Raw genomic sequence first — 27,978 nt, 5'->3', positions numbered from 1 at the left:
CTTACAGAATCGCCATGAAGAAAACTGAAAAACATCAATCAACACGTAAAAAGCCAGGCATGCCATCAACTTCCAAATCGATGTCAAGGCCACCTACTGGTATTTTAATACCAAAGATAAAAATGCCAGCGGATTTCATGATACGAACAGAGCCATTATTTTCGTTGCCACCAGAAATAGTCCAGCTTCCTGCTCCGACAAGCAGAGCGGCGAAACTGCAAGCTGCTAAGACAGCAATAGCACCTAAATTGAGAAGGCCAGGATGTACGGAATATTGACTTACTTTAATCATTAATTTATTAACCAAGTTCTCCTTCTCATTATTTATTTTTTTATGACTAATATAATAATACATATGTATGTTGAAATTAGAATTTCCATCGTGGTGAATGGATTCGTTAGTTTGCTTATATTTTATTAGCAGATTGCTCGTGGTGCGCTAGACGACGTTACGGATAGCCTCCGATTGTACTTTTTTATCCTATTAGTTATCCCTAATCGTACTTTTCTTATATTTTTGTGCAATACATATCTAAAGAGTTATATTACAGCGTATTTGGTTGCTCATACTTTAGGTAAATTCCTACATACCTAATTCTCACAAATCGTCGTCCAATTTTTACAATTATACTTATAAAAAAAATTGTCGAGAAACCGACTCACCATAATAGTTGGTTATTTTAGTGATGCAAAGCTACACGGAAATGCGGAAGAAGAGGGAGGACTTTCGCGCTACGTTGATGAATCTGATCTGTCAATCAGCTCCGGAAGACTGTGAAGAGGCCGAGGCCTCCGAAGAAGAGAATAAGCGCCGCTATTACTTCTACTTGAAGTACGGTCTGGACACCATCCACGTCGCGCCTTTGGATAATAAAATTATACTAAAGTGAGTGTAAAAGTATCATTTGAAGGAGCGAAAAGAAAGAAAGATTTATTATTTAGGACACCACAGACACGGATTACACATATATACATTATAATGACATCACATTAGAAGTCAACTCACACACGAAATATTTTCTATATAGAAATATGGAAAACGAACACACGACTATAAGTATCTGCATTGAGCTGTAAAATCTTTATCATCGCGTTTTTTTTAACGTTGCTTATTGTAAATTTGCCGGATATGGCCGGCAATCATCCTGTCGATGGAATTACGTACCTACTTAACACATGAAATCATGGTGGGTGGGCTTACGTATCAGAAAACAGCTTGCAGCCACTTTGGATATGATGAATCAGGTAACAGATGACCGGCCCATCGCTCGAGTCATGTTATCCATCTTATAGAAATGACTTAACGGATTTTACGACATTGCCTGGGAATATTTAGTAGTTGAACGCGTTCCTTTATCTTTGTATTTTATAGGCTCCCAGTTCTATTCGTATATCCTGGGATATACGAATAGAACTCTGCTTAGGTAGCACTTGGTCGCTAATGATTTCTTATTTTTTTTTGCTTGGTTCCTTACGTTATTTCTTCTTGTTTGTTGTTACTTCTCTCGGATCCATAATATATGGCACTATAATATTGTTTCTAAAAACTGTTTACCACAAGGTGTGCAATAAATACATGGACTTTGAATAATAGTAAATTTCTGATTTTTAGAGTTCACAACTTGATTGCAACTCATCTGAAAAAATGGAAAACAACACTGTTCAGCTGCATAGATGAGATGCGTGAAGACTTTATGATGAGTATGAAGAAGGCTATCGTTGACTTTATTCTTAACGATCCTAATAAGGTATGTGCAATATCCAAGTTGAATTTAATTCTTGATCAATCGCTTTTGTGTGAAGACAACTCTGACAGTAATACGTAATGAAGGGAACACGATAGGGCAGGATGAGACAAGAGTACTTAATTCGGTGTTATGTTAAACATCCAAGTTAAACATGTATAACCTCGTAAGGCCCAGATGCCTTTTAAAATCCAAATCCCATTGTTTAACTATTGTGTCTGGAAATCCGGGCGTTACGAGGATATAACAAAGACGAAATATAAACATATTCAGGCCTCACGCCATATTATATACGTCCCACTACCGGGTACAAGCCTCCCCTCAATCAACTGGAAGGGATGTGGAGCATACTCCACCACGCTGCTGAACTGCAGTTGGTGCAGGTAGGTATTTGCGTTTGATAAAAGACTCGAACAATATTTTAAGTTGCAATTTTTTCACATTGGCAACGTCAAGGAACTTTCTACGAGTTGTTCTTATTTCAGCCGATTGAAGAGGAAAAGAAATCGAATATAGCTAAGGACGAGGCATGGCGGGACCGCTACGTAGCCGCGAAGACTTACCTGTTCAAAAACCTGCACACTGTTAACCCTTGTATCGCGCAGGTGCTGCAGATATGGTGGAAGCAGTTCAAGTAAGATACTTGTATGAAGTATTGTTCGCGTTGATATATTTTCTTTTGATAAACAGTCAGGTAATTCATTGAAGGTAAGAGGGAAACTTCTTCAACTTCATAGGGCGGAAGGCAAGAGGGAAACCACTGCCCTATGTTTCCCTAAAAAAGTAGCATGGAAAATGCTGCACCGACAACAGCGTGGCTCTTAAATTGGTGACGAATTCATTGAAAAGTACGAAGCTGAAATAGCAAAGTTGGTGATAGTTTCTTTCGCCAAGGTGATTCTCACAGGACACGGACTTTAGTGGTGCACTGCTACATAATTGTTTGCTTTGTGTTAGGACACAGGAACACGGCCTCGCGGCGTAATTTGCTGATGGCTACATCAGCGGATTACATACAAGTTAGTGCCGCCAATCGTGCCCGAGCGCTTAGTCGTATGAGACCCGCCTATGTAACATTGTGCGCAGGGGGACACAAAATAAAAATACCGCATCCGAACCCGCTCATGTCACTTTACCGGCTCCGTATGCATCACACTTTGTGGATTACAATTAATTAAGCAGCAATTATCTATAACCTATACAAAATAGGTGTAATTTGCAAATTTTATACTACCCAGTGATCTCCGATTGATAAGCATGAGAGACATAATGACGACACGAGAGCCGTACGAGCTGCAAGACTTCAGTTTCATATGCAAGCGGCATATCGAAGCCGCCGGCAACGTGTTGGCACTCCAGTGGATACCCACCATTCAGGCTGTTTTCCTGCAGGTTTGTTGACCAGAGTACATACAGTCTAGAGTCGTGAGCAATGTTATGTATGCTCTTTAGAACCCTGTCACACTTGCATATGTATTTCACATTTAAAATGAGACTTAATTTGTCATAAAAAGTTAATATGACATGGTACCAAAGTGTATACATACGTGACAGTACATAAACTCACACCCAATGGAGTGAGTCAGTGAGCAGAGTCACAAAGTAATCAGGTGACTTTGATTTTAAGGGCTTAAGATTGTCAACCTATCGCATCGTATTTTAAAGCGGTTATCACACGACTTGGTCACGGTTGCGGTCTCTGGTAGCGGTGAAGTGGCCGGCAAGGTGTTATTGATTTGTATGTACATCTTCTTAACACGAGCACCGCCTCACCGCTCTAGCGGTCAGGAGAGGACACGCAATAAGCCTCATTACGTGATTGATCGCGCACGAGGCGTTGGGATCGGGCGATGTAATATCAATGTACTAGAGTCATTATGTAGATAATAATATAGTAGGTATAACAAGTAGGTGCAGACTTCTGACGATTGTCAAATCTACAATAATGTGTAATTTCTTAGGGAAGCAAAAGGAAACACATTCCCGAACCCAAACAAGTGCGAAAGATGAAACATTTTTACGACTGTCTGGGATGTATTATGACTTATAATCTGCAGTCATTATGTTTAAAGTCTATGAAGGAGTTCACCGAATACATTTTGGATGTTGGCGTAAGTGCATAGAATAGAACGTTTTAAATCATATTACTGTATTAACACATATTTTTGTTAAATAATGCAGGGGATGAATCAAGGGTTTATAATAAACTTGGTGTATAAAGACAATAAAATAGATTTTGATCCGGAATTCAAGAAGTTCAAAGAGAGTATTAGTCTTCTGTACGACATACAGATAGACACATGTCAACAGTCTCCTCGCTTGGAAACGCAGTTGTATCAGGATTTTATCGCCACTTCACGAATTAGTTTGAGGGTAAGCACATTGTACGCACAGTCGTGCTGATTACTATACCATGTAAAACGTATATGATCAAAATTACAGATTTTGTTTCTTTCGCACCAGGCGATGTACTATATCTCTGTCCCACCGTCAGTCTAACCATGTTACGTTTTACAGGGTATAATGTTGATAAGAATCCTGTCGCATTAACATATGTATTTGTCATTTCAAACTCCAACATTTTTATATAAAAAAAGCAATTTTTTCATCTGCCTATACCTACCGCAGCTTTTTACGACATGTATAGCCGAGGAAAAGTAGCTGCAAGAAAAATCTTGGCTCAGGGCCCTAGACGTTTCTTTTTTTATTATTATTAAGTAATAAAATATTTAAATGTGTTTGACCACGATCCAGTCTGGTATAAAGCAGATGTGGTCTAAGGAGACGTCCTTAAAAAAAGAAAAAGATACTTATTGAATATAATTTCAGTTATAGCAGCAGCAGTTTTGGTGAGACTGTTATTTGTTTTCAAATAAGTTGATGCACCGTGGTATTTATTTGTTAATCTTGTTAAAAGAGCTTTAACCGTGCTGCTTTTCTTGGCTCAAACGCAATTATATATGAATTCTTGTTAAGATTTATTGACCTAGATCTTCGCTCGCTGCCTAGAACATAAGGATTTCACTTTGGAATTTCACGGGCGTTAATTTTTTCAGCCAATAGTAGAAGATGAAATAGTTAACCGTTATAGGAAACAGATTTTTGATTTGATTAATGAACATGCAGTGATTTGCGAACAACGAATTGCTGATTTTGATACATATGTCTGCCTACTGGATGGAAGAGTAAGTGTTACAATCAATCAAAAAGTATATTCGTGTTTGTTTTGACTCATGTCAGTAGTTATACATTATTTTATAACTTTGCAGTCTGATAAGGAAGTAGATGCTTTTATAAATTCTCGACCTGAGAAAACGTTCGATCAATATTGTGCCGAGTCGATAAGATATGTGGAGCTGGCGAAAGAGATAATAATGGTTTTGGAGTCGACTCTCTACATAGGCATGTTCAGGTTGCAACGAGCAGATCTTATAGCTTTATTGAGAGCCGCCGCTACCAAACTTGCTAATACTCTTCTTAAAAAAATGACAGATGACTACCAAGCTAAAATTAAGGGGTAAGATGTAAAATATTCAAATTTACTTTCTGATAAGGTATCTGAAAAGCTTTCCAAAAACTTATATCCGCCAAAATGAGTAGAGACTTCTATCAGACAGTTTATCAGCGTGTAAATTAACGCTTTGTCTGGGCATATTCTCTCAGGTGGGTTGTTTAGTCAATGACTGACCTTCAAAAAGCCAAAGACCCCTGAGATGGCTCATGAAATACACTATTACATACTTAAGCAAATAGTAGCCTCGGAACCGCCTGCTTAACGTGCCCTCCAAAACACGGATCATCTTACTTTCGGACAATCAAGTGGTTGGCTTGCAATGTCCTAACCAAACTTAAGATCAGAAAGTATTTTTTCTAATATGTCGCCATCGGGATTCGAACCCGGGATCTCAGGATCGTGAGCCCAACACTCAACCACGTGGCCGACTTGTCATTACTACGTAATGTGTTGTGATACTGATAATGTTTTTTATACCTTTTGTGTGACGTAAATTAATTCAAAAAGTCATACGTATATCTTTAACTAAGGTGATGGACGCGTGAAAGCTACTACCGCATCACTATCAATCATGAAACCATCTGAAAGTAGATTTCAAATTATTTTGTTACGGTTAGCGGCTTTCGATAATTTGGAATTCAGGAGAGTATGAGGTATTACTGTATTTATTTTTTATGTAACAGTATTCATGAAGAATACAAGAGCATAGCTGACAAGCTGCTGAGCCAACCGCCCGATACGGCTGCGTTGATGGACCTGATAGCATATTGCAAGAAAGTGGAGGACACATTGTTCAGTGAGATGGAAGACAAGCTGCGTGACGCCATGAAGTACATCTGCTTCCTAGGAGACTACACCATCTTTTCCCCGCAAGAACTCAAGGCTAACAACCAGGCCTACCATTGGTAACTTAGTAGAGTTGTAAAACTCTTGTATCGGGTGTAGATTGTAAGGTCGACGACCAATCTCACTAACAACGGTGTAAGGCCAGAAGTCTCTGACATGGCGTATGCGGCATTTACTGTACATGGCACATGTACATGTGTTTGCCAAGTCTAGGAACTTACTGTTGTACCATTTACTCAGGTAAACCGAAATCAACGGCTTACATGCCTTCCGAAGGGATCAATTGTACAATACAATACACTATTGTTTTAATATATAACATTGGAATATAAAATCAGAACGAAATTTTATAATTAGTTATATTTTGATTTTGTCGACGTGTTTTTTTAAGACCAAAATAAATAACTATGATTAAATATTATAGGTATTCCCGTCTACCGAACGTGATAGAAGAATGCAAGGCGACTATAGATATCAAGAATGTCGAATACCAGGAGCTGTTGAAGGTAATTTAATATTTCGTAAAAGTTGAATAACGTATTCAGTGTTTCACTAGCTAAATGCACATAGATACCAAAAGCTTTTTCATGAGTATGCCTCCGCGACATGGGTTGCGGAGATAACTGGTGTTTAGACCAAGTTTTTATGACGCGAACAAATATTTATCACGCTTTTCTATCAAGTTAGGTCTCAATATGTATGTAGTACTCAGACGTACTCGTGTGCTACAACATAGTTTAATGTCTGTTTAAGGTGAAAATCGCAAAATTCATCGAAGACTTGGATCTGTATGAAACGCAACTGGAAGAGTTTCAATACTGGGGTGACATTGTCGAGCTGCCAGAATATGTGGACAAAGCTCACGCCCTCGACGAACAGTAATATTCTATTCAATATCATAGCTCGGAATAAATAGTTTATTTATTGATGTGTTTACTAAAAATATTCTTCCTCAGATTATGTTACGGTTTGACAAGAATCGATCAGTTTAACGAAGAAGAAGCTTCATTTGGATATGAACTCTCGCAATATCCAAAAAGAAAAATGGTGTATGACAAACTTACCCCGTTCAAAAAACTATATGACGCGGGTTACGAATTCCTCGATAAACATGACAAGTGGATGGGTGCTAAGGTTACTAATACAAAAAACCCTATTTTTTTAAGATTAAATTACATTTGTGTTTTATTATCTTGTTGCTGTATTATAAAAATATTGTGTGTTAAATAGGTTGGAAGCTATGAGCCTGAAGATATAGAAGGTGACGTTACCTACTATTATAAAATTGTCTATAAATTGGAAAAGTCATTCGCGGAAGTGCCAGATACTTTAAACCTTGCCGTAAATATAAGGTGATATTTACAGTAGTTTCATTCTGCATTTGATATAAGTATTTGAAAATATATTTTTTTTAATGTTTGATTAATCTGTTTCCAGAGAGAGAATGGACAAATTCAAGACCCACATGCCAATTATTCAAACTTTGGGGAATCCGGGCATGAAACCACGACACTGGGAGAAAATATCTGATATAGTCGGTTTTCCTATAGTCGTAGACGACGACTTATCATTGAAGAAAGTTATTGACTTTGGTTTGGATGACTATATCGATAAGTTTGAGAGTATTTCAGAAGCAGCTACTAAAGAGAACAACCTCGAAAGAACAATGGACAAGATGATGAAGGAATGGCAAGATCTCAGATTCGAGATTTTGCCGTACAAGTTAGTAAATAAAATGATTAAACGCATTACACTTAAATAATAATTTCATCGACAAACAGTTCAATTCGTTGAACGATGTGCATAATTTCCACTAACGCCAAGTGCTTTCAATGTTTTAAATTTTATTATGTTTTGTTATCGGGCTTTTGGTAGGTTTAGGTTACTCAATTTAAGCTACATTACGCTATATTTAAAGCACGATCATTATTTTTAATGTTACAGAGAAACTGGTACATATATTTTGTCGAGTGTGGATGAGATTCAATTGTTGTTAGACGATCACATTGTGAAAACTCAAACAATGAAGAATTCTCCGTACATAAAACCATTTGAAGAAATGATATTGTGAGTACATACTTTATCATTATTATTATTGAAAATATTCCAATAAAAAATATTACAACAGAATCCTTGTTATTGTTTAGGGATTGGGAAGGCAAGTTAGTGCTTCTACAAGAAATTTTGGATGAGTGGCTGAAAGTACAGGCTACATGGATGTACTTGGAACCTATTTTTGCATCACCTGATATTCAACAACAAATTCCCGAGGAAGGAAGACGTTTCAGTGCCGTTGACAAGGTAAAATTCTGTCATAAAAATAATATTAAGATAAATTAGATTTTTTGATCTGTAACATCAAATATACGCTGTTAACCAACAGATGTGGAAAGACATAATGAAAACGTCCTACACTGAGCCAAGGGTACTCGATGTTATTACTATAGAAAAAATGTTAGACAGACTAAAGAAGTCGAATGTTCTGCTAGATTTAGTTCAGAGAGGACTAAATGCGTATCTGGAGAAGAAACGATTGTATTTCCCAAGATTTTTCTTCCTTTCCAACGACGAGTTGCTTGAAATCTTGTCTGAAACTAAAGATCCAATGCGGTGAGTGATCCGAAATAAAAAAGTAAAGTACTTAACATAAAATAAGAGATTCTTTAAAGATCTTTGTTCATACAGTGTACAGCCTCATTTGAAGAAATGTTTCGAGGGCATTGCGAAACTGACCTTTACAGAAGATTTAGTGGTGACGCACATGAGATCATCTGAAGGCGAGATTGTGCCGCTTACTATTACTATCAACACTGCAGCAGCTAGAGGACAGGTGAAGTAATTTTAATAACAATTTAGTTGAAGCTCTTCTTATCGCTGGTTACAAGTCTCCAATCCCGGTAGAGTTATAACTGAATTTGTTTTTGGATTAATTGATGAATAACGCGATAAACAACGAAGTACTTAACATATTAAATGGAATACTACACACACACACATAATCAATTCTGCATGCTTAAAAACACGAACTTCATCATTAATACACTGCGAAGAAGTAGTGTGATAGACTCAAAAACAAAATGTACAATCTAGAGGAGGTGTATCTGCTCTTGATACGTTGTTTAGGATCCTACGTAATTAAAACATTTAGAACGAAATATAATTTTATGCACAGGTGGAGAAGTGGCTTTTGGAGCTGGAAAAGGCGATGAAAGCATGCGTGCATCATGAAGTGGGCCTTTCTTTCGATGCCTATGTAGAACAACCACGCGAGCAGTGGGTACTCTTATGGCCAGGTCAAGCGGTGAGTTTATCTGGAGTTTAGTGAGACTGCAATATTAAAGTATTTATGTAACTGGTTTAAAAATATATTTCTTCTTCAGGTACAATGCATAGCAATGACTTATTGGACATTAGAAGTGACAGAAGCTATTCATATTAACATCCCCGCTATGAGAGCTTATTGGGATAAGTGTAATTTCCAGATTTCTAAAATTGTCGATTTGGTTCGAGGCGAGCTTAGCTTGCAGAATAGAATAACGCTAGGGGCTCTCGTGGTCTTAGATGTACATGCACGTGATGTTCTCATGCTGTTGATTGAATTAAAAGTAGAAGTGGACAACGATTTTAATTGGTTGTCACAGATACGATACTACTGGGAGGTAAGGCACTAAAGTTAAGGTATGAAATATGCTGCATGGGATTTCTTACTACAAGTTATTCTTTATGACCGTAGGAACAAGAAGATGAAATAAAGTCTATGCAGTTAGCCACTCGCATGATCAACTCTACGCTAATGTATGGCTATGAATATCTGGGCAATACCGGCAGACTTGTCGTTACACCGCTAACTGATCGTTGCTTTAGAACTCTCTTTGGAGCTCTTCACTTGAATTTAGGTAAATACCTTAACTTAAAGATTATTTTAGACAGAAGGAAACTGAAATAAATGTCCATTGTTTTAAGTTTACGCGGTTATTATCATGATTAAAACACATAATAACAAAATATCGGGAGTCTCATATCCCTATTTCAAACGCGGTAAGAACCCGTTATTATATGTTTTAATTGAAATAAATGTCATTTATAATGCAGGAGGTGCACCTGAGGGTCCAGCTGGTACCGGAAAAACAGAAACTACAAAAGATCTGGCAAAAGCTGTGGCTAAGCAGTGCGTGGTCTTTAATTGTTCCGATGGGCTGGATTACATTGCTCTTGGGAAGTTTTTCAAGGTACGCTGAATTTTAATTTAACATAGAAAGTCAGTGTGTTATATCCTGCAATGCAAACTTAAAATTATCCAGGGTTTGGCATCATGCGGTGCCTGGTCGTGCTTCGATGAGTTCAACCGCATCGACCTAGAGGTGCTCTCCGTGGTTGCGCAGCAGATCCTCTCCATCCAACGCGGTATCAACTCTGGCTCTACGGAACTATTGTTCGAAGGCACATTACTACAGCTTGACAAATCTTGCGCTGTGTTTATTACTATGAATCCTGGGTACGCAGGCCGATCTGAGTTACCAGATAACTTGAAGGTAACGTTTTTGCTAATATACAATAGACAATATTTTGAAAAGAAATTTAATCATTATTTATTTAAATGTTGTTTACGTTATTTCTAGGCTTTATTCCGTTCCGTTGCCATGATGGTACCAGATTATGTTCTGATTTCTGAGATCGAATTGTATGCGTTTGGTTATTTGGATGCTAAACCGCTCGCTGTCAAGATTGTAGCGACATACAAACTTTGCTCAGAACAACTTTCCTCACAATGCCATTATGATTACGGTAAATGTCTTGTCATTATCTGTTTCTCTTTTAAGCTTGTTTTATGTCTCTATTTTCTAATCAAATTGTCTACGGGAGAGAAACAGTACATAGAAAAGATAAGTTAGGTTTCACGATACAGCGATCCCTGATCTTCAACTCATTATTCATCCTTATATATAAACACACATAAAACCTATTGTAATCATAGCCCTTTTTAGCATCACCAGTGTATTAGGCTTCATACCTTTAAAACTGCGAGTGTTGTAGGTATGCGCGCGGTGAAGTCCGTCTTGCGTGCTGCTGGAGCCCTCAAACTCCGATATCCAGACGAAGTGGAGGATGTTATTCTACTGCGCTCCATCAAGGATGTTAACTTGCCCAAGTTCCTTGAACATGATGTTCCACTATTTATGGTAAAGCTTTTTCTATTATTGATACTGTCATGCAATTTGACTGAATATTCACTGAATACTCACTTTTTTTACGATGAAGCGGCCTTTTATCTGTTAAATCGAATTATTTATTAGGCCCTTATTTGTAAAGCCTACGTAAATAAAGGCATTGTTTTGAGTGTTTTGTAACCTTAAGTAATGGTTAAATTTATTACAGGGTATTATTGGCGATTTGTTCCCTGGCTTACCCTTGCCGCAAGCGGGCTTGCCGCATTTAGTAGCATGCCTTAAGGAAGTGTGTGTTCCACTTAACTTACAAGCCAATGATTTCTTTATAGAGAAGGTAAGTTAACATATAAGTAACGTGATTTCTATCGCCTCTATTTCCACTTAGGTCCTTATTCCAGCGGCTGTATAACTTATTTCTTACAATGTGACTACATTGTAGGTCCTGCAATTGTACGAGATGATTCTCGTCAGACACGGGCTAATGTTGGTTGGTTTTCCATTATCTGGCAAGACCAAGAGTTATCATGCTCTCGGTGCAGCACTAGCATCGGTTTCAGAAAAGGTAATTTCTACTTACTTATCTGTATTTTTTTAGGCTTCCAAATGGCAAAAAGACGGAACCCTTATGGTTTCGTAATGTCTGTAACTATACCTACTGATGAAACTTGGTAAGTACTTAGATTTATTGTTTTTATATAAAGTTGGATGTCATTTCTAGGGTTTAATGGATGAAAATGCAGTGGAATGGATAGTAATCAATCCGAAGTCAATAACAATGGGTCAGCTGTACGGGCAGTTCGACCCGGTGTCCCACGAGTGGTCTGATGGGATCTTAGCTATCAGCTACCGAGCATTCGCTGTCTCCCCCAATAATAACAGGTAAATATTACGGTTACTACCATTTACACAGATTATTTTGGCATATCATAACATAGGGCTACGCACTATGGACGAAGGAAATGACAATTCCAACTTTTTTTTAGAAAATGGCTAGTATTTGATGGCCCTGTGGATGCCATCTGGATAGAAAATCTGAACACCGTGTTAGATGATAATAAAAAGTTATGCTTGATGAGCGGCGAGATTATACAGCTGGCGCCTACTACCAATTTGGTATTCGAACCAATGGACCTTGAAGCCGCTTCACCTGCTACGGTAATATCGCCTTACCAATAAAAAATAAAGAAAAAATAACAAAAAATAAGCGACTAGGGTGGGTTCCACCAAATCGGCGAAGAGACGAGTAGAGCGAAGACGTGCAGAATCTATCATTCACAATTAATAAATGAAATAAAATAATGATGTTCTTTCACTCTCTCCATCGATGTAATGGTCGATAACTGCACATTTCCGCTCGTCTAATCTCTTCTGCAATTTTTGATGGATACCTACCCTTTAAGGCTACATATAGGTAAAATAATTTAGTAAAATGTTTACTGTAGGTATCACGTTGTGGTATGATCTACATGGAACCAAAAGGCCTGGGATGGAAGTGTTTGCTGGAGTCATGGCTGAACACGTTACCCCCAACTTTGCATAGCGTCAATAAAAACTTGATTCGCGGCCTCTTCAACCGATTTACTTCTCCTCTGCTTTGGCTAGTTGAGTATTCTAAGCAAGTGAAGGTATGTTTAATATATACAGGGTGGCCCAGAAGTTCACGTTCAAAATGAAAAATTAGATAGAGGGGAACATTAGCCACCAGAAATATCCCTATGTATGTTCAGCGATTATTTACGGATTAGGAAATAAGTATGACCCATTTTGTACCTTTTTCAAGATTTTGTACTTACCTTACTTTTAAAATCATTTATGTCGCTATTTCTTTCTTAATAAATCTTTTATTTTACTTCATACTTACTTATTCCTATGGAAGTGCACCACTACCTGAAAAAATAAAAACAGCCAAATCAAAGATCAAAAAGTTATTGGAAGTCAAAGTGAGAAATCGACCAAAATTGTTACATCTGTTAAAACTAACTAATATTGAAGTAAGGTAGAAAATCTTGCTAAAGGTACAAAACGGGTCATACTTATTTCCTAATCCGTAAATAATCGCTGAACATACATAGGGATAATCCATGGGGGTGTTTCTGGTAGCCAATGAGCTCTACTATTTTTATTTTTTTTTAATTTTCTACGTGAATCTTTGCCCCACCCTAGCAGTAACATTGTTTTGTTATAAAATGTACTTAATTAATTATTAGAGGTAAGTACGTAGTAACTGGTATGCTATGTACTTACCCCAATGAAGAAGAAAGCTTGATGCCTAGCAGCGTAACTTCTATCCCCACTTATTCATTTATAGAATAATTTGTTTAATTTGTTTTCGTTTTCCAGCAAATGTACGTCACATCTCGGAGCAATCTAGTGACTTCATGTATGAAACTATACGATTGTTTTATGGATGACTTTTATGATGAGAAGTATGTGGATTCGCTGTCAGACCTCGATGTCAGGGCACAGCTTGAGGTGACTTATTTATCAGACTAATTGTATAACAAAATGAGAAAGACCAGAGTACAGTTTTCCTAATAATATATACTATTTTCAGGGCGTGTTTTTCTTCTCGTGTATATGGTCACTGGGAGCCACATTGGAAGCCAGTGGTAGAGCAAAATTCGATATGATGTTTCGTGGATTACTAGATAAAGAGTTTCCTGAGAAGGTTTTTGAAATATTTTATACAATCCTGATAAAAAACCCATTATACTTACATTATGCACAGTTAATTTCAATTATAATTTTATTATTCAGGTAATTGAGGATTTGAAATATCCCCGTGAGATTGCTAAACCAGACAAGCAATATATACTTACAATACCAAAAGAAGGACTCGTTTTTGATTATCGATACACCAAAGAGGTACAGTATATATTTTTACACCATTCAGTGTTGGCTGGAAGATACTTCTTTCTTCTTCTTGTTATGCTTTCTTTGTTTTTTTGACAATATTTGTACCGTGTTCAAATTCAAATTCAAAAATATCTTTATTCAGTAGGTAACATAGTTACACATTGAATCGTCATTTTTTTCATAACGAACGTCTCATCCGCCTGAAACTACTGCAGCTTCTCATAACCTCGGCACAGGGCCCCAGACGTTCTTTTAAAAATAAGTAAACATAAAATATTGTTATACAAATTAGTAGTTTGGCTGCCTAATATCTATTCCAAGGCAGTTAATCCCATGCATTCATATCTTCTATATAATCACTAATCTTATAATAACCTTTTTTACAAAGTTTCTGTAAAAAGTAATAAACATTTATTAGGGAAAAGGAAAGTGGAAGCCGTGGCAAGATGATGTGATTGCCGCCCCACCAATCGGCAGGGATACTCCGCCTAATCAGATACTGGTGACGACCCTGGACAGCGTACGGTTTCTGGCGCTATTCCAGCTGTTCGTCACGCACCAGAAGTTAGTCATGATGGTCGGACCCACTGGGACCGGGAAGTCATCCTACATTGTCGTAAGTCAAATGAACCTAATGGGAGACTATTGGGTCAATGAAGGTCAATGGGACCTTGCTGTTGATATGTCGTACGTATGTGATATGTAGGAAATAAATTCATATCGGCGTCGGCTTTATTACGCTACATAGATTTTCGCATGGGAAGGAGGAGGATCCGGTGGTGTAATCGTAAACACGCTCGCTCTGACTTTAACAAGAGCTGCGGGTTCAAGCCAACGTCAAAGACAAAAAAATTTTTTTTTTTGTTCGTAAGATTTATTTAAATTGGTGAATCTTAATTTCGGTGGCGCATTTTTGCAAGTGTTTCTAAAGTGTTGGCTACAAATGGGAGCCTCATAGACAAAAGTACAGTTCAAGATATGATTGCGCCACCGAAAATTTGCCCAAATTTTCAAACCATTTCCATGTATTACTATTGATCTTGAATGTCTTCAGGATTTTTTAGTGAAAAAGGTAGACACGAAAATATACAAAGCTTTGATAATGGCCTTCTCTGCGCAAACTAACTGCAACCAGACGCAGGATATCATCATGGGTAAACTTGATAAAAGGAGAAAAGGTAATAATTATATTCTAAATGTTATTAATTTTCAATAAAACGTAAAATATTTTTAATATCTTATGGTTGATAAATCTTAGGTATGTTCGGGCCACCTATTGGTTGCTATTGCGTAGTGTTTGTGGATGATGTTAGCATGCCTCAGGCAGAAACATATGGAGCACAACCTCCTATAGAAGTTTTGCGACAAGGTATTGACCTTGGATTGTGGTATGACAGGAAAACAAATGTTGCTATGCATTTGGTAGATGTACAGGTAAAACACATACTTACACTTCTTTTCTATGTGCTATTCTTATGTGCTATTATTTTGAAGTTATTTAATACGTTTTCTTCCTTATGTTCTAGTTTATGTGTGCAATGGGTAAACCCACCCCCGGTGCTAAATTGGTGACACCAAGGTTTTCGCGACACTTCTCCTTTTTATGTATCGACGAATTTGATGAAGATACGTTGAAGGTTATTTTTAACAGAATCATGGTATGGCATATTGAAAACAGGTAATACGTATACCGGATCTTCTTCTATCGTGTGGGTTGTTAGGTGGATTGCCAACCCTATCAACCTTGGTGTCAGGGTTACTATTGAGCTGCCAAAGGCTCCACATCAGTAAGTAGTAACCGGGACTAACATCTTAACGTGCGTTCCGAAGCACGGATCATCTTACTTTCGGACAATCAGGTGATCAGACTGCAATGTCCTCAACAAATTAGAGACCACAAAGTGATTTTTGTAATATTTTCCCACCGGGATTTGAACCCGGGACCTCCGGATCCTGAGCACAACGCTCAAACCACTGGACCACTGAAGGCGGACCGCGAAATACCGGATGTTGCATATTAATTCCAACTTTGAAACGTCCGCAGAATTTTATCAAGTAAATTGTTATTAGGCAATATACGTAGTTACATATCTACATACATAAACTAGCGCCCGTAATCCCTAATGGGGTGGACAAAGCCACAAGCAATCAAAGACACTGTTGATACGAAGTCCTAAGATGGATATCCCCACGGGAAGACAAGTAGTTGAGCGTGTTCTACGTTTTTTTATTCGCTGCAAGTCTTACATAGACGCTTCAATAGGTATACAAAGTTCCTTTTCATAATTTCATAAAGTTAGAATAAAATTGTATGCTCTATTTCCGGATTTACACATTGTACAAAGTAGAGCCACTTGATGTTCTGTTACTTCAAGTACTTAAGTAAATGTTCCAGATCCTAAATTTCACTGAAACTTGTAAAAATTAACACCATATTTGTTTATACAGAGGGTTCCCCAGAGACTTCGATTCTTGTATATTCCAAATCGTAAATGGCACGTTGGAAGTGTACAAACAGTGTCGGCTGAATCTATTGCCCACGCCTGCGAAATCTCATTATACATTTAACTTACGGGACTTCTCAAGGGTGATTTTGGTAAGAATGCATAACCTTATACAATGTCGTATCATAAGCTTCTTGTTCAGATTTGCTTCAACGCTTTTTAATACTTGACTGGACAAATATGGACCTTTGAAGCTCTCACTCGGTAATAATTTCAGGATATTATTCTCCAGTATTTGTTTGAGAGGATTGTTGATGAGATGCAGTCTGAAGTAGACTGAAATGCCATCAGTAATACTGTTTATTTGTGAACACTAAAACATAGTAACTACACTATAATGTAGCATCTTTGAATTTCGTACTATGATTATGTGCACGTCAAGTATGATGATTATGAATAAATTGTGTATGTTTAATAGATTTTCTTTGAAATGTAATTAAATAACAATTTTGTTTGTATTATTGTTGCTAGGGAGTACTTCTGTCGTTACCAGCTGCAATACCCGATGAACAGTCAATGAAACGTTTATGGGTGCATGAGAATCTACGTGTCTTCTCCGATCGTTTAGTGGAGGATGCGGATAGACAGTGGATAGTCACATGTCTTCGAGATGCTATGATTACCTATCTCGATGAAGATTTCGATATTATTCTCCAGCATTTGTTAGAGCCTAATGAAAAAGGAATAAAGGTGCAAATATTTAACTAAGTATAACATTTGGACACTTCTGGAGTCATCCTATTTATTGCATATGCTGACTTCTAATAACGTGCTTTCTTGGTACAGATAACTGATGTACATTTACGTAAACTCATATACTGCGACTTTGCCAATCCGAAGCCAGATACTCGGTACTATATGGAGACTACCGATATGGACCACCTCAGTGCTACAGTGGATGCATTCTTGGCAGAGTTTAATAATATGTCCAAGAAGCCAATGAATTTAGTGCTTTTTAGGTACGTAAATAAATCAATTTTAAGTTTTCCTCTTCATTACATTTCAAGTAAGCAGATGGTGCAAGTAGAGATAAGAAAATATTGAATAAAGCAGATAATATGCAATATTTCTATGTTCATTAACAATTTTTTCCTCCTACGCCGCATATGCTTGGCTTTTTCTTAACTGATCTAGGTGTTTGTTCGATGTTTTTTTTAATTTCCTATTAAGACGTGTCTCCTTAATTTTAAAAAGTATCGTATCATCAGATTCGCAATAGAGCATGTGTCCCGTATCTCTCGCGTGCTGACGCAGCCGCGGTCACATGGGCTGCTAGTTGGGCTGGGAGGCTCGGGTCGGCAGTCGCTCACCAGGCTCTCCGCGCATATCAACGAATATGACCTTTTCCAGGTCAGTCTATTATATTATTTTCCATAAATATATCTAGACGCACCACGGGGTTTAACGAAAGAAGAGTAATCGGCGTATAAATGTAGCTCCGGTAACTAATGAAAGTTAATATTGTATTACAGGTTGAAATGAGTAGAACATATGGAAAGACGGAATGGCGGGAAGACTTAAAGACGTTATTGAGAAAGTCCAGCACACCTGATTTGCACATGGTGTTCTTGTTTATCGAATCTCAGGTTAAACATCTTTATTGAATATACATCATTTAATTATAAGTAAATAAAGTCCCTATCTCCCTATCCATCCATAGGGAAGGCCCGTGCCCCAGCAGTGGGGACGTTAATGGGCTGATGATGATGATGATGAAATAAAGTCCGCAATCTTTGTTAATAAACATTGATTTTTTATCTTGTTGATTATAGATCAAAGAAGAAGGATTCTTGGAAGATGTAAATAACATGCTGAACTCTGGCGAAGTACCTAATATATTTGAGTCAGATGAAAAGGCGGAAATATGTGAAAAGATGCGAGTGGTAAATGTCAATGAATAACAAAGTCTTCGTGAAAAAATAGCGTAGTAACCAGTTACTGGTTAGTGAGAAGTCTGTGCCTTCCAGATCGACAGGCAGCGCGACAAGTCCCTGCAGACGGACGGCAGCCCGACGGCGCTGTACGCGTACTTTGTGTCGATCGTGCGCGACCAGCTGCACATCGTGCTGGCCATGTCACCCGCCGGCACCTCGCTTCGCACGCGCATACGCAAGTTCCCTAGCTTAGTCAACTGCTGCACCATCGACTGGTTCCAGGTATTTTGGAATATTTGTCAAATAAAAAGCTAATCTGCAAAATCATTCACAATAAACACAAAATATTTTTATTACACGTCGCAGGAATGGCCACCAGACGCATTGCTAGCTGTAGCTACACGGTTTCTGAAGGACATTGAGTTGACAAACCTGGAACGAGAAACGGCCATCAAACTTTGTCAAGTGTTTCACACTGATACACAGGAACTGACGCGGCAATTTTTGTTGAGACTCAAACGATACAACTATGTGACGCCCACCGCTTACTTGGAACTCATCAACATGTTCAAGTCATTATTGAACAGGAAACGCGCGTAAGTACTGGGTATTGTATTTAGGATATTAATTAATATTTTTAATTTATAATAACAGAATTGTATGGCAGGGAATTAATAACTGGCGAAAAACGTTACCTTACCGGTTTGGATCAGCTTGCTATCGCAGCTAAATCAGTGGCTGCATTGCAAAAAGCGTTGGAGGTACTGCAACCTAAATTGGCTGCGGGTGCCGCGGCTGTGGCGCTCACCACTGCTAAGGTGGAGAAGGAGAAGGAAGGAGTCGCTCTCGTTGAAGCAGATGTATTGGTGGACCAGGCCGCTGCTGAGGAACAGGTGTGCATTGGAGAGTTATAGGATTAACTTATTTATTATTAAGTCGCTAGTAAGCGATCGTTACTTTAAGGAAGAGTGGAGGAATCAAGCGAGGTCTTTGCAAGTAGGCTACATAAGATCAAAACGTAAGTGCCATGTCTCTTCAAAATAATGGAATCACTAGCAAAATTTATCACATCCATGTTAGGACGCAACTCCCTCTGCACTGTATGTTATTAAGGCCACAACGCAAGGGTATAATGTCAAAAATATTCTAGTAACTGTCTAGTACACATGAGCTAATAAATCTTATCCAATTCAGTTTCAATTTTAAAACATCTTTATTAGAATATTGAATAGACATAGTAAAATGCCACTGTAATAACAATGTATGTCCTTGTAATACAATACAAGGGAAGATGATATTATAAAAAATGAGTAGGCGCACTTTTCATAAACTTGTTGCCGGTATATTGTTAATTATTATTATTAAAAATAGAAGGATTAAACCGGTATACTAGTCAAATCATTTGTAAACCATTACATTTGTAAGCCAGTAGTTGACCTAACCTAACAGGCAGCAGCAGCTCAAGCTATAAAGGAGGAGTGCGATGCTGATCTAGCTGAGGCTATGCCGATCTTGAATTCAGCGCTTGCGGCGCTAGACACGTTGACTCCGCAAGATATCACATTTATAAAAACCATGAAAAGCCCACCGAGAGGTATTAAGCTCGTCATGGAGGCGATTTGTATTTTAAAGGTGAGAAACAAGAATTAATTATGACATTGAATGACGGTGTCGGTGATTTTTAAAAAAAAAAATGGCATTGTTATAATTTATATTATTTATTTCACGCCTATTTAAAGTGGGATGATCCAGTGAGTATGTGTGCTTGAGCTTGTTGCTTGTTGATTGTTACCTAACTGACGAATATATGTTACCTAGCTTTTATTATTACCTAACTGACGAATCTCATCAATCCAAGCTCAAGGTCTGCTAAAGAACAATGGAATCCAGTGTGTTAAGCTGACACTGTATTTGCACCAATATAACGTATTTTGTCAAATGTTACCAGTATTGATAGCTATGTTGTACATGTAGGAAATGAAACCAGATAAAATCCCGAACCCATCCGGGGTTGGAACCATAGAAGACTACTGGGGTCCGTCAAAGAAGTTGCTAAACGATATCAAGTTTCTCGAGGGTCTTCAGAACTATGATAAGGATAATATCCCTCCCCCAGTCATGAAGAAACTGATGACAACTATTATGTTAGATGAAGGATTTGTGCCAGAGAAAATTCGAGCTGTGTCTGTAGCCGCTGAGGGTTTGTTATATTGTTAACCTAAATAAAATAGAAAATGTACTCATCTATATATTTTACAATACTAATTTTAACACAATTGTTATTTCCGGTCAAAAAGGTATGTGTAAATGGGTTATCGCAATGACAAAGTACGATAAAGTCGCGAAGGTGGTTGCGCCTAAAAAGCAAAAATTGGCTGCCGCACAGGCTGTCTATGATAGGGCCATGGGAGCGCTCGCGATTAAACAGGCTCAACTGAAAGAGGTAAGTAAATGTAATTACTTGAAAATGTTGTTATCATAAGAATATCACTAATATCTTTTTTGACAGATTCAAGATAAATTAGCGAAATTAGAAGAGGCCCTTGATGAACAAAAACGCCAGCAAAAATTTCTCGACGATGAAGTATTAGATTGCAGTAACAAACTAAAACGAGCTGAAATGCTTATCTCCGGTTTGGGAGGTGAAAAAACGAGATGGACACAAATAGCTAAAGAATTAAGAGCAACTTACAATACGCTAACAGGTTGTATTTGGTTACTGACAATGTTGTTAATAAAGCCATTTTTAAAAATGTTGTCTCTGACAATTTATCCAATCTGTTTCTTTTTATAACATATCGTTTCAGGTGACATTTTAGTTGCTGCTGGTATTATTGCATACCTTGGACCATTTACTGCCGCATTTAGAAATACACAGGTATATGCACAGGAGTATGTTGTGATACATTTAAAGTATTTTTTTTAATTAAGATGGGTTTGCTCTTGACTTCATTCTTCCACGAGGAGAAGAAGAGATCGACAGTGGAACGAGCTTACCCAGAAAGGCACTGGCACACTCACACACGCGACGGAAAGTAGCAAGCTACTTGGTACCGGACTTTAGTATTATTTCTTTTCTTGTTCTTTCTGTTATAATAAATTTTAGACGAAGAAAATAAGGTTATTAGAAAACCCAGCATACTCAGTGGAACTATGTTTTTGCATCACCAGATAAAAAGCTGGGCGCAAGACACTCACGACTGTGGCATAGTGTGCACGTTAAACTACAGTGTTATCAAAACTCTCGGTGAGCCAGTAACTATACAGCAATGGAATATCGACGGCTTGCCTTCGGATGATTTTAGCGTTGAAAGCGCAATCATTATTATGTGAGTTGAATAGTTTGCTTGGAAAATCAAAACATGAATTTACATATTATTCACTTTAATTGTGTTACATTCTAGGGCAGCACGGCGTTGGCCACTTATGATAGATCCACAAGGACAAGCGAATAGATGGATCAAAACTATGGAAAAAGCGAACAATCTGTGCATATGTCGCTTGACACAAACTAACCTCGGCAGAGTACTCGAAAACGCTGTACAATTTGGACAACCGGTATTTACCCACGTATTTTAATTACTTTGATCCGCATGAAGTTATGTTTGCACTGCATTCTATTATTTCTTTTACAGGTCTTGCTAGAAAACGTTTTGGAAGACCTGGATCCAATGTTAGAACCTCTGCTTCAACAACAAACTTTCCGTCAGGGTGGCGCGCTATGTATCAAGATTGGTGATACTGTAGTTGAGTACAACAAGGATTTCAAGTGAGTAAAATAATCAGGAATTAAAAGGAATTTTGGTAAATATAATATATTATCTTACGTCGTTTGTTTGTACATGGTTGTTTTTTTGTAGGTTATATATTAGTACGAAACTAGCAAATCCGCATTATTTGCCCGAAGTAGGTGTTCGAGTGACTTTGGTAAACTTCATGTTAGCCAGAGATGGATTAGTGGCACAATTATTATCACGAGTGGTAGCTCGTGAGCGACCAGATCTGCAACAAGCCAAATTAGACTTGACTACCCAGAGTGCTGAACATCGTCGATTGTTACAAGAAATTGAAAAGAAAATTTTGAACGTGTTGTCCACATCAGAGCATTTACTAGAAGATGAGGAAGCAGTCCAGGTAAAGTATAAGATTTGGTATTAGATATCTGAAATACATGATATATTTGTGATATTTTTACCAACTATTAATAATAATACTTTATAATATAGATTCTAAACTCAGCGAAAGACATGTCAAATGAAATTAAAGAAAAGCAAGAAGTAGCAATGGTTACAGAAAAGGCTATAGACGAGGCGCGTGATCACTATGTACCTATCGCCGAACACTCTACAAATTTGTTCTTCCTTATCGGTAAAGTTCTACCTTTTACTACCTAGCTCAAAGAAGAACATTTAATTTTGGACACAAATATACTTACTAGAATTGTATTCACAGCATCCTTGGCAAATATTGATCCTATGTACCAGTATTCGCTGGGGTGGTTCGAGGGGCTTTTCGTGGCATCCATCGACAATACAGAAAAAGTAGAAGAAATTCCTCATCGGCTTCAAATACTGCGTGCTTACTTCACGTTGTCACTGTATAGCAATATTTGCCGAAGTCTTTTTGAAAAGGCAAGTTTGGAAACATTTGATGTTATATTGAAATGATAACCTATGACTGATCCTAAGCTAAGAAAATGGTTTTCAGGACAAAATGGTTTTCTCTTTGCTTCTTACGATAACAATAATGCTGGCGGAAGGTGAACTTGAACAACCTCACGTATTGTTTTTGATGGGTGGAGCACAACCTCGTCATGTCCCACCTAATCCTGTTCATTTCCTTAGTCCCCAAAACTGGACAGAGTTTTGTGGGTAAGTACTTACCTCAATACTGAACTGACTAGAAGAAGTGTTTAATACACCTAAAAATCCTGTAACAGGTACTTCATGTAACTTTGCTGTACTATTACTTCATCAGGCTTAATGAACTCCCGAAATTCCACGGAATATATGATCACTTTATGGAACACCAGGATGCCTGGGAAGCTTATTGCGATACTAAAGATCCTCAAAATCAGCCTTTGCCAGCACCTTGGAACACAAATCTTACTTTATTTGAGGTAAGTAATTTTAATCATAGCTGGCGAGAAGTGGATCTATACCTATATACTTACTATACAATATACCTCTGTCTTTCCTATTGGGAATACAGGTATGATGCTATGTAATGAGTGCGTAATTAATTTTAAATAAGTAATGTGGCACTTAATTCTCCTTATAATGATTGTTTCTCTGTTTTCTTAGAAACTGATGGTCTTGCGTTGTATGCGACTTGATATGATGGTCCCAGCTGTCCAAAACTTTGTTGAAGGTATTTTGATTCATGTATTGTCAAATATTTTTGTAAATTTTGAGTAAGTATATTCTACTCTATAAGTACCTATACTATACTGTCATTTTATTGTTTCTTGCAGTGACAATGGGAAAATCATTTATTGAACCTCCGTTATTCGATCTGGCTTCCTCATACGCAGAATCTCACTGCTGCATTCCATTGCTGTTTGTACTGACTCCTGGTTCAGATCCTATGGGCACTTTACTCAAGTTCGCCGATGATCAGGTTGGTATGCCATGCAACATTTTTGACCACTTAGGTAGCCACCTACATAATTTATGATAACAATGATTTTCTCTTTTCAGGGATTTGGAGCTTCCCGCTTATTTTCCTTATCTTTGGGTCAAGGACAAGGCCCAATAGCAGTAAAACTTATTGACGAGGGTGTCCGCAGCGGAACTTGGGTGGTACTCCAGAACTGCCATTTAGCTAAAAGTTGGATGCCAATGCTTGAAAAGGTATATCTATAATATTCCTAGATTATAATATTAAGTATAAAGATTCATATAATTAAACCAAATACTTCATTATTATTAATTCTTTTTAGATCTGCGAAGGTTTGTTACCAGATACGACGCATCCTGATTTTAGACTTTGGTTGACATCATATCCAGCCGATCATTTTCCTGTATACGTATTGCAGAATGGAGTAAAAATGACGAATGAACCGCCTCAAGGTAAAACTATCGTACTTATGAAAACAAGATAATTAATTGGTATACGACGGCGCAACGGCACATACCTATTCATTATTATGAATGATTCATCTTCAGGTTTGCGAGCAAATATCGCGCGATCGTACCAAGGCGACCCAATTAACGATCCCGAATGGTTCGAGGGAAATAAACAGTCAGCTAATTTCAAAAAGCTGCTGTTTTGCTTGTGTTTCTTCCACGCTGTGGTGCAAGAGCGGCGACAGTTCGGTCCTCTAGGGTGGAACATCCGCTATGAATTTAATGAAACTGACCTACGGATCAGCGTAACACAGCTTTATATGTTCCTCAATGAATACGATGTAAGTGAATCCATATTTCCTGCTGCGATTTCCAGTTTCTAAGTTGTGATCATCATACCACTCGTTCTGTTTACAGGACGTTCAGTTCGTGGCGCTCCGCTACCTGACCGGCGAGTGCAACTACGGCGGCCGTGTCACCGATGACTGGGATCGTCGCACCCTCAACACTATTCTCTATAAGTTCTATAACCCGCTTGCTCTTGATGAAAAGCAGTACTCACTCGCCCCGCATCGTAAGTACTTACCTATAAACTCACAAAATATGTTCGTGAAATATGTGTGTTTACATAAATAACTTATTAATTTTGTGACTTGTTCTAGCTGCCTACTATGTTCCAACATTGAATGAACACGGGGAATTCATAGCGTTTGCCTTTGGACTGCCAGTCGCCGCCCCACCGGCAGTGTTTGGCTTCCATTCCAATGCTGACATCACTAAACACTTCCGTGAGGCGAATGAGTTGCTTGATACGGCTATACTAACTCAGGTAATATTGACTATTTAATTTAAATATAGGAATATATTTGAGTATATACTTATACTTTAATAACCACGTATTATATATTTATTTCAATTAAACTAAAGGACCGAATGGTAAGTGTAGCATTACTAATTGATTATAATGTAACTTTATTGATGGGAGTAACGTGTGTCTAGCTACTGCTAGTTGAGTTTTATGCTTTCTAAAACACTTATCATTGCCGTGGAAACTACTATAATATAACAAATTATCTTCTTACTGCTTACTCCATATTCCGGATCTCGAGAGAAAATATTTGGTAAGAATACTTGTTTCGATCATAATTATGGTGTTGTTATTTTTTTAATTTGTTTTACTCTTGCAATGTGCCTGATACCTAATAATACTTAAAGGTTAAGCACTTTTAACATTACTACGTCTAAAAGTAAGAAGTTTACACAAATGCCAGCAAAATTATTCAATAAGATAAAGTCCGGCAGGAATGATTTTAATATAAGTAAGTAAATTAAAATAAATTGGGATCCTTATTATAGGATACAATGGCGGCCGGAGGCACAGGCGAAACACCAGAAGAGCAAGCAATGGCAATCGCCGAAGATGTGCTAAGGCGGCTTCCGGATAAGATCCTGTCGGGGCCGTCCCACGAGGGCAATATCCGGCCGGCCGACATGACGCCCATGTCCATCGTGGTGATCCAAGAGGCGGCGCGATACGAGCGGCTCGTGGACGTGGTGCGTTCCAGCTCGCGGGCCGTCATCGGCGCCGTACAAGGTGCGCCTCGCTGCCTCACTGTCTATTTGCCTCACTACTTCACTCACTCACTTCCTCACTGCCTTACTGTATGCCTGCCTCGCTATCTCACTGCTTAATTGCTTCGCTACCTCGTGCCCTGTGTCTCGCTGACTCATTGTGTCACTGAGTACACTACTGCTTCGCTGACTCATTGTTTCACTGCCTCACTACATTAGTGCCTCGCTATTTCATTGTCTCACTGTCTTGTTATCTCACTGCATCACTGCATACTTTTATTTCTTTTGAAAGTAATCTCTGGAAGTACATACTATTAATACTTTGATTTCTGGGTTGATTAATAGATCAGAGACTTTTAAATTTTGAAGTGTCAGTTATTTCTTCAGAATTCGTACTCTCATTATTTTATGATGGTCCATTTGACATCGTCGCTGTCTCTCTCTGTCCCTGTGTCACTGCCATGCTATCAGTTGCAATCAACCTCTGCTAATATGTGTAGGTGTCAGCGTTCTGACGGATATCACAGAAGAGGTATTGACCAGCATGGTGCGCGGCCGCATCCCCACGTTATGGATAGGCAAGAGCTACCCGTCTCTCAAGCCTCTGGCAGCCTACGTCAACGACCTACTGGCAAGATTGGAATTTCTGCAGGTGACGAAATAATTGTTTATTTTTAATTGTAAGTACAATATATTTACGTCTAACATGTATAAATACAATATATTTTGCTTTCAGCATTGGCATACTCACGGGCCTCCATTAATATTTTGGCTGTCAGGCTTTTATTTCCCGCAAGCTTTCCTTACAGCGGCTCAGCAGAGCTATGCCAGGAAGTACAAGATTCCTATCGATCAGCTTGCATTTCATTATGAGGTAAAAAAAATATACAAGTAATTTATCAATATTCTGTTCGTGTATTATATTTACAAGTAAATGTTATGTAACAGGTCCAAAAAGATCAAAACAAGGAGAAGCCACCTCCTGAAGGCGTCTACGTGACAGGTTTATTCATGGAAGGGGCGCGCTGGAACATGCAAACCTATTGTGTCGATGAATCTATCCCTAAAGTGCTGTACGACGAATTTCCGATAGTTAGTATTTAAATAAACTTTAACGTCATACTTTTTATTTAAGTGATAGCCCGGAACGCGTTATCTTTTTAAAATAGTGTGTTCTCTCAAAAAGTTGCCCCTACAGATTTGTGTAGATAGGTCTTTCAGCTCCAATGAAGCACCTAATTTCCACAGTATACCTATATTTACAAGATCTTAGTAGCGTTAACTGTTCTTCTATATAATGTGCATATTTTGAAGATGATTTATATGGCAGATATGGCTGATCCCGTTGAAACGCGAGGATATTCCGACGGACGTGTTCTACAACTGCCCACTGTACAAGACGGGCGACCGTCGCGGCGTGCTCTCCACCACCGGACACTCCACCAACTACATCCTCTTCGTCAGACTACCCACTAAGCAAGATCCTGATCACTGGATCATGCGAGGAGTTGCGCTTCTTACACAGCTTCCCTTCTAGGCTACTAACATTTTTTATTGACATTTACATTTTATATGGGAATAGGGTGGTTTCCAACTAGTCAAATCAGTTACTTTTTTTCAAACACGAAACTGCTATGGCATTTGTATGGAAAAGCAACCTGTGACGTCATAGAAAAAGTGTCAAAATGTTGTACTTATTTTACACATTTCTTTATTAAAATCTACGATAAAAATTCATGAAAACGATTTTTGTCACCTTTAAATCGGTCTTCATTTAGTAATCAGAATTTCATAATATTGATCCCTGATCTAGGAAACTACCCAGTTATTA

The 27,978-nt window shown here is 38.1% G+C and overlaps 1 protein-coding gene across 1 annotated transcript; it reads left to right on the top strand.

Moving 5' to 3' along the window:
* The first annotated feature begins 14 nt into the window (after positions 1-14).
* LOC126366939 (dynein axonemal heavy chain 7-like) lies at positions 15-27,966 on the top strand. Its single transcript, XM_050010286.1, has 72 exons — positions 15-264; positions 685-886; positions 1,613-1,797; positions 2,262-2,379; positions 2,984-3,137; positions 3,707-3,856; positions 3,927-4,118; positions 4,802-4,930; positions 5,015-5,262; positions 5,943-6,164; positions 6,530-6,611; positions 6,859-6,983; positions 7,062-7,239; positions 7,336-7,457; positions 7,543-7,827; positions 8,050-8,172; positions 8,253-8,406; positions 8,489-8,715; positions 8,791-8,935; positions 9,278-9,406; positions 9,486-9,764; positions 9,839-10,001; positions 10,198-10,334; positions 10,407-10,637; positions 10,725-10,890; positions 11,140-11,285; positions 11,482-11,607; positions 11,713-11,835; positions 11,992-12,152; positions 12,257-12,428; positions 12,716-12,898; positions 13,614-13,745; positions 13,828-13,941; positions 14,031-14,138; positions 14,548-14,745; positions 15,184-15,307; positions 15,388-15,563; positions 15,656-15,807; positions 16,578-16,725; positions 17,105-17,323; positions 17,420-17,592; positions 17,842-17,983; positions 18,106-18,219; positions 18,406-18,516; positions 18,601-18,789; positions 18,874-19,103; positions 19,175-19,400; positions 19,957-20,139; positions 20,482-20,707; positions 20,805-20,950; positions 21,017-21,212; positions 21,315-21,385; positions 21,679-21,836; positions 21,912-22,065; positions 22,143-22,276; positions 22,368-22,641; positions 22,734-22,875; positions 22,960-23,138; positions 23,215-23,378; positions 23,485-23,626; positions 23,811-23,877; positions 23,981-24,126; positions 24,207-24,359; positions 24,449-24,578; positions 24,675-24,916; positions 24,993-25,149; positions 25,238-25,404; positions 25,932-26,169; positions 26,648-26,799; positions 26,884-27,021; positions 27,096-27,239; positions 27,478-27,966. The coding sequence occupies exons 1-72, from the start codon at positions 15-17 to the stop codon at positions 27,682-27,684; spliced, it is 11,973 nt and encodes a 3,990-aa protein (XP_049866243.1). The 3' UTR covers positions 27,685-27,966.
* The last annotated feature ends 12 nt before the right edge of the window (positions 27,967-27,978 follow it).

This window comes from Pectinophora gossypiella, chromosome 1, assembly GCF_024362695.1.
Source record: "Pectinophora gossypiella chromosome 1, ilPecGoss1.1, whole genome shotgun sequence".
Taxonomy (NCBI): domain Eukaryota; kingdom Metazoa; phylum Arthropoda; class Insecta; order Lepidoptera; family Gelechiidae; genus Pectinophora; species Pectinophora gossypiella.
This window is presented reverse-complemented; position numbering and strand designations above follow the sequence as displayed.